Source organism: Anarrhichthys ocellatus, unplaced genomic scaffold, assembly GCF_004355925.1.
Source record: "Anarrhichthys ocellatus isolate YVR2014 unplaced genomic scaffold, GSC_Weel_1.0 scaffold11, whole genome shotgun sequence".
Taxonomy (NCBI): domain Eukaryota; kingdom Metazoa; phylum Chordata; class Actinopteri; order Perciformes; family Anarhichadidae; genus Anarrhichthys; species Anarrhichthys ocellatus.
Window position 1 is genome coordinate 2463868 of NW_022280041.1, and position 14880 is coordinate 2478747.

At 41.4% G+C, this 14880-nt stretch overlaps 1 protein-coding gene across 1 annotated transcript in view; it reads right to left on the bottom strand.

Moving 5' to 3' along the window:
* Window positions 1-10405: 10405 nt before the first annotated feature.
* LOC116385444 (type I phosphatidylinositol 4,5-bisphosphate 4-phosphatase-B-like) overlaps window positions 10406-14880 on the bottom strand; it is an 11514-nt gene continuing 7039 nt past the window's right edge. The window contains exons 4-9 of the mRNA XM_031850945.1: window positions 14200-14544; window positions 13499-13605; window positions 12893-13004; window positions 12715-12767; window positions 12532-12622; window positions 10406-12363 (exon numbers count right to left, since the gene is read on the bottom strand). Coding sequence (XP_031706805.1) covers window positions 12220-12363; window positions 12532-12622; window positions 12715-12767; window positions 12893-13004; window positions 13499-13605; window positions 14200-14544 — 852 coding nt within the window. The 3' untranslated portion in view covers window positions 10406-12219. The remainder of the gene's footprint in view (window positions 12364-12531; window positions 12623-12714; window positions 12768-12892; window positions 13005-13498; window positions 13606-14199; window positions 14545-14880) is intronic.

The window sequence follows — 14880 nt, forward strand, 5'->3', positions numbered from 1 at the left end:
CTCCAGAACGAAACGGTACACTTCCGGTTTTAGTGTCAAGCCTTCAACTTAAAAGCGCGAACGTTACAGGTAAAGTAACGAAAAAGGTCCTGCATTCAAAATCTTGGTAAAAGTACATAAGTAGTTGGCCTATCACCACACTATATGCCTCTCTAAAGTACCAGACTGGTCCACGTCAATAATAGTGTGCATTAATGTGTAAGCATCGTTAATGTTGCAGTTCATATAGATGGAGCGCTTTTATTTTTGAAGATTTTTTTGAAGATACGGACCGGGATGGTTATTTGTTGCTATTTGGTGACGTCGCATCAATATTTTGAAACCAAGACCACAGAAATAAAATAAATTGTAATATTTCTACAAGTTCATACCAATAAACAGACGAATAAATGCTGCTTTGGCTTATTTCCTTTCCTTGTTAAATGAAGAAGGGTGTAAAAAGCAGAGAGGATACGTGTTTTATCATTATTCTGCCACACAGCGGTGCTATTCTCACATAAATTAAGTTAATACATTTAATATAGGCTCGTAATGGTATTTTAAACGCTGCATGGGTGGTGATTAAGCGGTTTCTGTTACCATAAATTAATTAAGGATATATCAACACCCCGCCTCCCTCTAAAATATATCAGATACATTCAAAGATGCATTATTAACATCTATACAAATGAGAACGAAAATAAAAGGTACTAATTGCTAAATGCAGTAACATGCATATTAACAACAGTATAATGTGTTTTTAGACACAAATTAAGTGAGGGGAGAAGGAACTTTTGTAAAAAAAAAAAAGCTATTGACTACACAGACTGCTGAGTCAACAGCTTATTCAAATGTGACCATGAACATTTTCATGAAAGGATCTTTCTCTGGGGGGATTGCATCAAATTAATAATATATCCCCGTTATCCCCTCCCCCGACCACAGGGCTTAACACCTGACCACGACACAACAGCTGACTGTGTGTGTGTGTGTATGTTTATTTTAGGCTGTCATCACTACCTCGACAGAGACACGTGTTGGTGACCTCACCATAAAGTAACCATAAAGGATTTAGCTGTTAAAAGGATTTTGTCACAAATGTAGTTGAATTTTTTCAACAGCACGCTTTTTCCCTTAAATATAACCTTCAAACTACAGTGTGTCTTGTAACTAAGTAAACTTTTGAGGTACTTGTATTTTACTTTTGTATTTTCATTTTATGCAACGTTATATTTCTACTCCACTACATCTAACAGGTAAATATTATTCTTTTTACTTCACTACATCTCAGAGGTAAATATTGTACTTTTTAGTCAAGTATATCTCAGAGGTAAATAGCATACTTTTTACTTTTTACCTCTTATGGATGGAGTACTCAGATCTTGTATTTAAAACCCTAATTATCGCTCCTTTTAGCTGCCCACCCAGCCTCTTTGGCCTCACAGCTTCCAGGTTATGTCGTAGCGGCTCCTGGCAGTCCACGTGCCCTCGGTGTCTCACCCAGCGACAGACAGATGGGTGTAAACCATCATGCAACAGGGGATGGGAACATGGTAACCCACACCGGCTGCACATGTCAGGGTCATAAATATCTCCGCTGCGTCGGTGGCTTAATGCGCTCTGATATTTTTGATGGATGATTTGAAGGAGACAAAGAAAGGGGGATGAGGACGACAGGTTAAGATTAAAATTCATTGCAATTTTAACTTCTGTTTTATGTTTTTCTTTCTTACATAATATTCACAAATCTTTCATTGTATGAATATTTTGTTATATTATCTAGGCAGAGGTGATATATAAGCTTCTGCCTGCTTGTTATGTTGTTTTAATATCCTTTAATACAACATTTTTGGGGGAAGGCCCAGTCACTGGACCTTTTCATGGGGCCCAGACAGTTCTGTGAGCCAGCCTGCTCATCTTTCAGTCACTTTGTCAACACACTGTATTAGCTTCCCTGTGTGTGTCCGTGTTGCGTTGTATGTGTGTGTTTTCGTGTGCGTTCGTGAGTGTGTGTGGATGCCGTCCTCTGAGGAGTTATCGAGAGGCTCTAATAAGCGCTGATGAAAATTAATCACCGCCGGCTCAAACAGAGATGCAGTCACTCAGCACCACCAGGCCTCGACATCCGTGTGTGTGTGTGTGTGTGTGTGTGTGTGTGTGTATGACATGGCACTTCATGATTTTAAATGTGTTTCAGTGTCCTTACTGATTCATTTGCTGATGTTTTTCTCCATCAATTGATTGATTGACTGTTTGGTTTTTGAAAATAGTGAAAGCAGTGAGAATTATTGACACAATTAAGCAGAGCCCAAAGTGACGTTGGAAAGTGTCATTTATAACAAAACATCTTATTTTATAAGCCCTTCAAATGTTTTATGTGCAAAAATCTGACTTTGTTGAAGTAACCAAAGCTGTCGAATAAACATAATGGAGTAAAAGGTACAATATTTCCCTCTGAGACGTAGTGGAGTAGAAGTAGAAAGTGGTATGAAAAGAAAAGACTCAAGTAAAGTACAAGTCCCTTCCACTCCTTGGTCGGTAGCTTTTCACCGGAGCGTTCCTTTAAATGCCACTTGAGCAAATACGAGAGACACTACGTGACCACATGCAAATGTAGAATCTCAGAAATATCTTCTCCCTGACCTCACAGGGAGCTCCAATAAGACGGACAGCTGAATGTGACAGTGATACCGCAACATGTAGTGCATGCGTGAATGTGTGCATGGCTCTAGTTCGAGTTACATCATCACACCTCGGCTTCATTTACAGCTGAGGAGTATTTTCATCACCATTGAGTTATGTGTCGTTCCGTCTCAGACTCCACAATCTACGTGACACCGGACCAACTGATACGGTGAGCTGGCTGCAAGAGTTCCACTATTTTAGGAGACTGAAATAATTCAGAAGTTTGTAACCTCCTGCACACCAAAGCTCGGTTTTGTCCAGTCAGATGTCTGAGAGGACTACTTTGTGTTGGGGCTTCGCCATGTGGGTGGAACAAAGACAGAGGTCTACATGACCCCCCCCCCCCATCAGGCTTTAAAATCTCCCCTATGTGTGTGAGATTTTGGTTCACAACACAACACTGGTGCCGGGGAACCCCAGGGAGTCCCCTGTGACTTGAGTGCTTTCTTCTTCTTCTCAAACTAACCCACACACACACATACACACATATACACTATTAAGCTTATTTCATACACACATGGTGTGTAAGTGCGGCCTCCATTGTGTGTCTTATTCCCCGTGACGTAACCATTGCATGACTACGGCCGCCATCGTGCTCTCTTTTCTTTTTGTTAAACGATTAGTTGGGTTTAGGCAACAAAAGTACTTGGTGAAGGTGAGAAAAAACAATGGTTTGTGTTAAAATAATAACGTAACAATGTAACGTAACAATTATAACTACTGTAGATAAATAACAAGAAGAAGAAGAGCATCAATATAACAGCTGATTCAACATCTTTAGATTATATGAACAATAAATTAAACTGAGTTTGAAAAAAAGGGAATATAGAGATAAGGAAGGACACCAATTATATTAGAAGATGAAGGAAAAAATGTCATAAATGACCTGTAAAAGTGTAAATAAGTGCCTCTCTTGAACGTGTGCAGATAGACTCATTAAGATGTGTTTTGGGCAACAAAAACAAAAAGTACTTTATCATTTTCTCTTGTCCTGCCTTTCTGCCTTCTCCCTTTTATTCTCACACACACACACAATTTAAAAATCATGTCAGTGACTTGCGGCTTCGTACGATGATGTCCTGTCCACATCCGTCACACTTATAACCCGATTCTGAGGCTGGACTTGCTGGTTGACCCAGAAACTCTTTTCACAACTGGATGAGCTAATGGAGTCCAATACAAAGTGACCTGTTGCCAGGAGCGCGCTCACACAATGCTAACGGTTCACAAGTGTGCGGTTTATGAACCAAATCTAAACTGAAGTGACTTTATTTGTTAAACACCATACATGTAACCTGATGCTGTGGATGTCTTAGTCCACTGAATCATTACCAGTGAGACTGGAGGAAGATGAGCGTAAAACAGGACAGTGACTAAACAAGGCAGGAGTGTGTTTACACTGAAGATAAAGAGAGAAGAAGATATGATAAGCAATCGTCACACATGGCAGTAAAGCAGCAGCTGCACATTTAGACGCTGCGTTAACCACACCTGTCACGCTGTAAAAACCAAAACCCTCAGAAATTTACGAGGTATTCGGTCATATTGTGAGTGTGCACTGTAGGCTAAATGTGTGTGTGTGTGTGTGTGTGTGTGTGTGTGTGTGTGTGTGTGAAGTTGTCAAGGTCAGCGTGTTTTTGAACTGAAGGTGTTTCCTGCCAAAATCTCTCCTGGCGTCCACTACTAATCAAGACTGTATCATTTAAAACTCATAATAACAATGGATCATATTACTGTGTGTAATGTGCAAAATGGTCACTCTGCAGTTCTCTTCCCCCTCTACGAAGCGTTTTAGCATCTTTCAGCTCGTTCATTTTGTTTTTTTGGCCCACAGATTTACCGTTTTGGTGTATTTTCACTGCTCTCATCAACCCCATCCTGGTCAAACCAACGTAAATCACCTGCAGACAGACAAATTAGCAGCTCGCTGGTGAACATAGAAGGCGCATTTGGCAGCTGGAGAGACAGATATTTCAGTCAGCAGTTGCTGGAAGACTCCAAATGAATGCCAAGGCCTTTGCTGGATCTGTTACAGCTGTATTTATTAACACGTTTGCCACATCTGATAATATGTCGGATGTTCTGTTTCTGCTGCCCAAGTGTCAATATCAAATACCGCAGCTATATTTATTTGGATGATGCACTTAAAATTTCTTAAATGACTTGGGCTCACTTTTATATCGAGCTAGCCTCTTCTCATTCCTGCATAATTTGCCTAAAACGCCTATCAACCGCGTACCCAAAGTAAACTGACAGCTCTTATTGAACCATTGGGAGTACATGTATGGTTTTAGTCTTTATTGAACGGCAACACTCTGAAGTTTCTTCACAATCAGTCAGAATCACCGTAAGTGCTACTAGCATTGAGCTAATGCGTTTTCAGCACAGTTAAAGAGAAGCATTTTATTTCCGCCTAGATTTGTTTTGGCCAACAGATGGCAGCAGCTATCTATGGCTGGGACTTACAGGCTTGAAAAGACTCTCCATCGACAGCCAACAGTCATGACACCTAGTATAAGTTAAAATTTGATAACAATATGACAGAAAATTAATATTTTACACGTGGTTTACTAAGAGTGCGGCCGCGTAAAAACGCATTTGGAGGCTGGCGTCACCACGTCAAAATGCATATACTACGATAAACTTGCGATTGGCTCGAGCTATACCCAAAGAAGTGAGGCGGGCATTGTCTTTCAAAGCGGACTCTCGTTGGCTGTTCCAGACTGTGGCCGGGCTATAGAAGCTCCTATTGGGTCAAATGAGGTGTCAGTCTAACCGGCGGAATGTAGGCTCCATTTTGCGATGAAAATCTCCGCTCTGTTGACACGGAACGTGAAGTTATGCCCGAAATATGATCGCGAGTTATCATATCTGCTGGCTAATTTGAAATGATGCAACAGCCCCCCCGTGGGTCTTTATGGACGTACTAATGTGTTTTGGACTAAATCGTTTACTGGATTCGATCGAGTGGAAGCTTAGCCACCTAGCAAGACCGTTTTTGCTGGACTAGCATGCAGAAGGGGGACGTTATGAATCATAATCGGTGAGTCACGGTGATATTTTATCGGCTATTTTTGGAGTGCTTGTTTGACAGAGACGTTAACTGTGCCTGCTGTTGTTATTGTATCTTGAAATGGTTTGCAGAAATCGAATTACAAGAACCGTAGCTTTCTAATGAGATATCACATTAATACTCATCGTTACAGGGCAGTTGTGTGCATAACACAAATATGCAGTTATCACTCTGACGGCCCGCCCGCGGACCGTCAGAGTGAGAAGATTTACGTTTACGTACGTTTTAAAGGGAAATTTATAAATGCCAAGTTGGACATGAAAGACCTGGATTGTGATTTGTAATATGCTTATGAAGTCTCGTCCTCAAGGATTTGTTGAGATCAGTCGTTGAAAAAAAATGCCCACATGCGTTTAAAGTCAGGCGACATAGCGCTCTGGTGGTGACTCTTTTCTGTCGGCCCAAAGGAGGATAAAGTGTGATGACATAGAGCCTCAAAGTCTGCAGGAGGAGCTCGCGGTGGATGGATGCATCTTGGAAATATCTGACTTTTATGCTGTTTGCTTCCTGTTTTTATTTAAAGCAACGGACTGCAGCACTGTGCCCAAGACAAATTCCTCCTTGGGGACAATAAAGTTGATCTATCTATCTAAATTGAAGGACTTGTTGGCTGACAAGCTGTGAGCCCCACGGGACTGAATCAGCTGACACAGTCTTAAAATGACTAAAATGTGTGTGCGTGTGTGCGGCTGCGCATCAGGCTTTGTATGAATTGTCCTACAAGCATCAGATGATAGAGCCGTGATAAAAACCTGAAATTAGAGACAAGGAGGACACGGAGGTAAATCAGATTTACGCGCACGATAAACACTCCTAAATCCAGCCGCCTGAATCCACAGTAACACAGAGCTCAGAGCCTCGCTTCAGACTCCACACACACACACACACACACACACACACACACACACACACACACATTGTATTCCTCTTTTCTACAAATCTTTACCTTCTGACTCTCTTGCTTGAATCACTTCTATAGCTTACATAACCCTCACACACAGTAGGGAGGTGGCGTTTACTTCCATTTATACTATAATCCCATCAAAACCCAGCCAAGGCCCATAATGGCCTCGAGGTATGGGATGGTACACACACACACACGCACAGTAATAAACGCCTCTCTAGCGACCCGGCTGTTCGAGGAAAACTATTAAAAGCTTTTTTTTGGAATTAACAGCTCAGGACTTTGTACAACCAATGAAACAATCGTAGTTAGCTTTTTAGTCAGAGTCTAAAAAAACATGACTCGTTTTCTTAAAAAGTAATGTCTAGTCTAGTACTTTAATAAACTGTGAATAACCAAATACACAGTGCTTTGTGGCGCAGCGGGGGTGGAGCTTCAGCATGTCGCCTGCAGGCTGCTGGTCAATGACTGCAGTTCACTTTGGCTGCTGGATGCTGAATTTACAACCGAACTCTTCTGCACCTCCCTGGAGTCAACCGTGGATGCATGAAGAGAAAAAGGATTCAAGTTGCTCAGCGGTGCATGAAGCAAAGAAAGTTGGATTTACTAGTATAGAATTTAACCCCGATGGTGATAATAATGATGATGTAAATATCGGCTATTCAAGGAGTTGATTTACCTCAAACACACTTATCGGCTGAATTACAGACGTCTCTTTCCCAATGTAGGTTTTGGGCCTCATGGCATCACGTGACGGACATTTAAGTGATTCTACTGTTCGGCCACAAATTTTCCTCAAAGCCCGGCGCTCTTCCTGATGAGCAAGCAGCGCTTTCAGGTGCCAAGCAAACCTTTACGACAGGGAACACATTCTGAATGGTTACGCGCTTTGAACAGGCACGGCTCAGTCTGTTTTCTCAGTGCAAATCAGAATGTATCTATTTCACCCCATTACGAATTCAAGGATTGTGTAATCTAAGCCAAACAAGACTGACTTTAAACGTTTTCTGTCACGACCACTTGAAGAAGTAGCTAAATATGACGGGTACGTTTCTGTACATGGTTTGGATCACATACACCTAAAAGCAATATTTATGGTGTAAGACTGGTTTGAATGGTGCAGCTCCATCTTGGATTAATCAAAGCTAAAAATCACTTTGTGTAAATATCTAGAAACCTGTTCCTGTCACGTTCTGCCATCGGACAAGATTCAGCAACATGTGTGCGGTGGTATTTTGTGCCCTTGGCAGTATGTCTGATATGCATAGATTTAGACACATGAGGCACCCACACATGCATGCATACATACATAGATAACACTCAAACACACAGTTGTCTTCTTGTTTTAGCTGCCGGGTCAGCAGGTTAATACCAGAGGACTATATCACACTTGGTAATTGCCACATATGCACACATGGCCATGCAAGAATGTGGTCAGTGTGGATAGAAGACAACACAGTGTCAACCCCATTGTTCTAGCTAGAAAATGGCCTAATTAAGTTAATAAGTTAAAGTTGGTAATATTGTTGTCCTTACCGGCGTGCGGGGTCGAAGGCGTCGCTGCCGTTTGAGATGTGCTCGGTTTTACCAGCGAGCAGGTCACCGGCGCTGCTGTTGGTCTTCGGCCCTTTTGGGTGACCTGCGTCTGGCGAGCTGTGTTGCAGAGAAGCCCGGGCCTTCTTTTCCTCCAGCATGGCCGAAAACACACACAGACATACAAACAACACGCTTACTCAATGGCTTTAATCACACACATGTACACACACGTCTACTTTTGAGTCTGATTTATTTCTTCGTTGAAAGCATGTCACGCCTCCAAATCCAAAGGTAAATCCCCAAAATGAAGAAGCTATTTTGTTAAGAAAAGAAGTTTCATACAAAAGTAAATGAGGGGCAAGAATTCCCGATGTAACAAAATCCACCCGCAGTCCTGGAAAATGAAGGCAATAGATCTGCTTTCATGGGGTGCAATAAATCAACTCTTAAAAAAAGAGCAAATGTAAGAAAATAAGTCTTCTCAAGTCTCAAGTCCTCCAGTATTCCGGAATTTCAACCCAGGTGTTCCAGAACTCGAGCGTTCCCGAGGGCTTAAAGCCATCAGTGGGATCTGAGCAGCGAGAGACTGGAAGGAGAAACGCTGCACGAAACGACACACTTCCCTCTGAGCCGGCAGCTGGAGAGACGGAGAGACGGGGAGAGAGAGAGAGAGACAGAGAGAGACAGAGAGACAGAGAGGTGGGGAAATAGAAAGAAGCGAGCGAGAGAGTCTTGAGGGCAAGAGAGAGAGAGAGAGGGAGAGCAAGGAAATTAGATGAGGGTGTCTGTAAGCTCACTAATAAAAGGAGGGGTCACTAAATATCACTTTCTACTATAAGTTTTACTAATTTTATTTCTCTTAAAAAGCACATGTGCCAGGACATCGGGTAACAAAGTTAGCTGCTATAACCCGCTACAAAATTGCAAGTGCTGCAGGGTTGATGTATCTTTGTGGGCCAAACCATACGTTAGCATCGCACTGGCTCCCTTGACAAAAGCGTTAATGGGATGTTTCCATTGGATTTTAGGTTATTGCAGAAAATAAGCTCTGTGGCAAACATGTTTGAAGTGTGAATCTCTTATGCTTGCGTGAACCACAGACCTAACTTCAAGCATTGAACCAAAAACCCACTTCGAGACGAGGGAACAAGAAGTGCAAAGACGCCGACTCATTTATCTGATGAGGGTGTTGGCACCAGAGATTATGGCCGACAAGTGAGAAACCCCTCCCCAGAGCCCAGAAACTCAGGGACTCACAGACTTCTATACAAACAGAGGAGTCGCCCCCTGCTGGTCATTAGAAAGAACGCAAGTTTAACGCACTTCTGCAGTGGCCTCACTTTTTGGAACCGGAGGTTGTCGCCTGGGTTTTTACAGGTGGAAATGTTCAGGGATCAGTTGCACCAGATCATCAGAGTCCTGAGGATTGATACCACATTTGTGATTCCTGACAAACTGAAATTGAGCTAAATTAGAGCCACACTGACTAAGCACAAACATAAATATGAAATAGTTCCAGTATATTTATGAATCAGTATGAGTAAGAACATGTATAGACAAAAGATCTTACATTTTATGAGATAATATAAATTGTTTTGGTTGCTGTTGGTGTCCTGTCCCTCACTGCCTGACTTAATGCTGACCTCTAGTGGTTCTAAGTGGTAAGTACATAGAAAGAAAAGTCTGCTTTACCAACATCTTATACATATTTAACAACAAAGATAGAAATTATATTTAAGTTGTAAAGGTGGACAAAATAAGGCTTACTAATGTTGCATATAAATATAAATACTTCACAACTTGTAAGGTGATTTGAAGTTAAAGTTGTGAAGAATTAAATAATAGAGTAAATTTAGAATGGAAATTCTGTATTTATTACGATATTGAAATAAAGAAATAATTGTAACCTTCTTGGAGACTACAACAATCAAGATTATTTGCAAGTTTTACAGCCTCAAGATATTTCACAGTCAGTCAGCAGGTAACCGAAGAGTTAACTTTATATTATTAAAACATAACACAACTTTTGGTGAGTTCATGCGTGAGAATTTAGCCGTCAGGAGGAACAAACGGGACCAAAAGTAAGAACCTTTACTTTCAATACTGCTGGTTGTTTCTTGGTACTAATTTGATATGCAGATTGTGAATATTAAACACAGAATATTTGACAAAAATTGCATAAAACTCATCATCCACATAATTAAAAATAAGAGACATTTGAGTCAGAGGACGTTGTTAAAAGTATTATTGTTTCACAATATACAAAAAAGAAAATCCAGCCACCGGAATAATATTGACAAAATCATACATTAGTAGTACATCAGTACAACATAGTGCAACGTGTTTCACAGGTCAGCGAGTACTTACATTAACCAGCCACAAGGGGGGGCAACAGCTCTGATAATTCTGTACAGTCCGAAATAAACCCGCAAATATTTACACTTCGACAGAGAACGAGACACCGACTGCTTTTTAATGATGCATCAGCGCAAATTCAGTTTGATTCAAGCGAGACAGATGCGACTTAAAAAAAAGAGAGAAGATGCTTAAATAAACCATTCTGTGTGAAGTCTTCAAGTCATTTCTTAAAGTGCCTCAAAACAGGTAAAACGGAACTTTTTTAAGTTAAAAGTTTAGCGGAATATGAAGAATTCTTTGATATGAATTATTTTCAAACACAAGCACATTAAATCAAAATGCCCCAAAATCCATGTGTGAGATGATCTGAATGCTGCTTACTCTCAATTAATGCCAATTAATTGATATACATCCTCTATCAATTACATTTCCCTCATCATATTATCTTGTTATGCCCCAAAAAGCACATTATGATATTTTAACACTTACAGTTTTAGACAAATTAGATGTAACATGTTAAATAGTGAGCCGTTACCTTTTGTTTCCATGTTTTCATGCTAAGCTAAGCTTACCGTACAGACGTGAGGTCATCAACCTTTTCTAATTTTTTTAAACTCTCAAACCAATATTTGCCTTTCCCAACAACATTTAACTACAAAAAAATAGATTTTATTTTCTAGTGTAGAGACAATAATCATTTAAAGAATAACAGAAATAAGCACATATTGTTCCTCACAGTACTCTGTGATTCGGGTTCATTATTGATTTCCCGCCCATTTGGTTTGATTATACAGCTCAGCGTCTCACTCAAACACCTCCCAGGGCTTCACTGTTTTTTATTTGCTATTGTTGCATTTCTCTGGAGGAAACTAAGATTTCATATAATTGTAGTTCACAGAAGTTACAACCTGTTTACATTATATTGTTGTGAATTTAACAGCAGCACCAGGCTTTGAAACAACATATTCTACCAACATTTGATAAGACTACCAGGTCAAAAACAAATCATTTAAAACATTTCTTTCTCTAGCTTTGTCCGTCTTTTATCTCAAACTACCATCTTTCTTTTTCTCTTCATTTAACAAATGAAAAACAAAAAACATGTCGTGCTTATAATGAAGATTTTCGGACAATCGACCCTTCGCTAAGTTCCGCCCCTTTAACGCAGACTGGCCAATCATAGCGTAGCATCAGTCAGCTCCGACCAGGGTCCGACAACTACCCGGCTCTGCTTCGCAGACTCTCGTGGTCTTCATCTTCAGGCTGCTTTTGTGGATTTTGAACTAGTCGTGGTTAGATATTGCGTAATAGTGATACTTTTAGTTGGAAGAACTGTAGCTTTAGCTTCTATCTTTATCTTTTTAAACAGTTTTCAGTGCTGAGTAAGGATACATCCTTCAAACACACTTCCGTCTGCTTTTCTCAGAAAACACTTATTCGCATTTCTTAAAATTAGGACAGCTTGACGGAGTAGAAGTGGGGGGGGCGGGGCTTAGCAGAGGGTCAATTGGCACCGTAAATCCAATCTGGCATGAATGTGGAGTTTGACTTTCAACATATTTTCTTCTCTCTTTGTCTCGTCTGTATCTCAACTCTTTCCCCTCCTTCTCTTCATCCACTTCCCCTCTCACCTACCTACCTCCCTTCCTTCCTTCTCCCCCCCCTTCTCTCTCTCTCTCTCTCTCTATGTGATGTTGTATATGGGGTCACTGATTTTCAGACACCTCCAGTAGATGGTTCTTGCCATGGTGAACAGAGCGAGCAGGATCAGCAGCACCCACGAGACGTAGATCCCTTTAGAGCTCTGGGCGGGCTTCCACGTACCAACCTGAACACACAGATTATCACCAAATTTACTTTACAGCCCACTCAAAAACTAGCCAAAAACTTGAAATTATGAAAACCGTAAAAGCAAAATCAAGACTGCAGTTTGTTCCACAAGCATTTTAGGAGTTCCTCTGAATAATTGAAGTTACTCAAATGTCTTCACACGCACCAGAAGTCCTGCAGTGGAGGCGACGAGGACAACAAACAGCAGGAAGCACAGTAGGCTCCTCCTCCTGGGGTACCGCCGACCAATAGAAGAGCTGGAAATAAAAAGGCAGAATAACATTTTAATAGTCGAAACAGAGAGGTGGATGGTGGGACCGTTTTTAAGGGGAATCGTTGAGGCTCTTACACTTTTCGGCAGTGTGGACATCGGGCCAAGGTCTGGTCTGAAAACTCCGTCCACTGGAAGAGAAACAGGAAGTGAAACGTTGAATAATTACAGAGAATAAAAATAAAGAAGTGAAATTTGCACCTTCAGTTATAATCAATGTCATCAGTATGTGTGTGTGTGTGTGTGTGTGTCCTACCAGGAATGTATTGGAGCAGTGTCCACAGATGATCCTGATGCCGACGGGCTGATACTGCGGTTCAGGACTTTCTCTGCCGATGTGAACTGGTCCCAGGTTTATGACGCGTTTACTGGCAAAACAAATAAAAATATTAAAGAAACCGTGAGCATAAACAACTAAGACTTCAACTGTATAAGAAACTAGAGAAGTGTGAGGAAAGCAGGTTGATTTTTATAATTAGTGTTTTCACTGTCTGAACTTTGAAGACTTTTAAACGCGTAATATGTAATTTTCTGCCACTAGCGGTCTCTCAATGAAAACAATAACAAAAGACGGAGTTTGGAGATGTCGTGAAGCAGCGTGGGATCATGGGAGTTGTAGTCTTTATTGCAGTCAGCTCTTCCCCTTCAGTGTTGATCGTTCAGGAGGTTTTTACCTCAGAGGTCTCCTCTTCTCTTCTTTAAAATCTGGGTTTCTACGACGCTGCTCGATAGACACGGGACGTCCCGAAGGGGCTCCGAGTCGAGCTGCTAACGTTTGTTTCTCTGATAACTCAAGATCCAGACGTCCAAAAACACATTAAAATTCTCTGAAACATAACCCCACAGTGTTTGTGTGTCTCACCAGTACGGTCGTGGACAGGCGATCCTCTGCGACGTGACTTTGCAGATCAGGAGACAGTTACACGGACAGCGGACGTACTTCTTTCCAACAGGGGCATTCTTTATTGGCTACAGAGAGGTGCGGATGAATAAACGAGAAGGAGAGAAGAATAAGGAAACGTGACAACCATCACGGAGTTTAAATAGTTTTCAGCAGTTCAGTTTTGAGCTCATCAGCAGAAATTCTTGAGAAGACTTCCTGAGACAGGAAAAACGAGTCTGGCTGGTGCATCACTGATGTTTTATGGTTCTTGACTGCAGTCGTTCTGAACATTCAGACGCTTTCAGCTTTGTGAAAACATGGTGAAGAGCTAATAAAACTCCTCTCTGTTATTATATTTTGATGTGATTTTACATTAGATAAAAATGTAAAAACTAAACTGCTGCAGCAGCAAAAACAAACGTATATAATTAATGTATAAACATACAATACAAACAATTTCTACGCTACCGTATGATACAGAGAGACAGAGAGAGACACACACAGAGAGAGAGACAGAGAGAGAGTGAGAGACAGAGAGAGAGGGAGAGAGAGAGAGAACGAGAGAGACAGACAGAGACAGAAAGACAGAGAGACAGATAGAGACAGGATCAGGACGGGTGTTGTTTTATGGGTTAGGGGGAGATTGGATGCGACCCTGACTCCTCCCCTGTGCGGCTCACCGTGGCTTCGTTGCAGATGCTGCACTTCACCACGTGCTGGTGCGTCTTGCCCTCCACCGATATGGCGCTCTGGCAGACCCGGCAGCTGATGATCGGAGCGCTGCCGCTGTCCGGGCTGCCCTGCAGCGAGTAAGGGGGCGGAGGCTCACCGGGGGCCACCGAGCTGGGGAACGGCGACAGACCTGGAGGAGACAGTTTAGTTACACATGAATACCAACACAAAGAGTCCACATGGCTGAAGACTGTGTTGTAGTCTGAGCAAAAGAATAAGTAAGCAAGATATACAAATCCAGGGTTTCCTGCAGGAACCTCATCACAGCTGATATACTCACAACTTACACTGAGTCATGTATTGGTCAAATAATGTGCATCAATGATGTCAGTTATCAGTGTGTGACACACCCGAAGGCCAAACTTTATCGAGTGTAACACAGGAAGGGAAGGAGAAAGGGTGTGAAACAGACTTATTAAGAAACAACACAAGAAGAGAGAAAGAAGAAGAGCTCAGCTTCACATTACTGTACTTTGAGTATAATCTGCTCATAATATGTACATATAAAATAAGGCTCGCAGAATCAGTAATCTCTTTTAAATGAATTCTTAAAACACATTTTGACAGACTGGCTTTCATGTGACGTCGTCGCTTTTCTTTTTTATTTGTTGATTTTACTTATATTTATA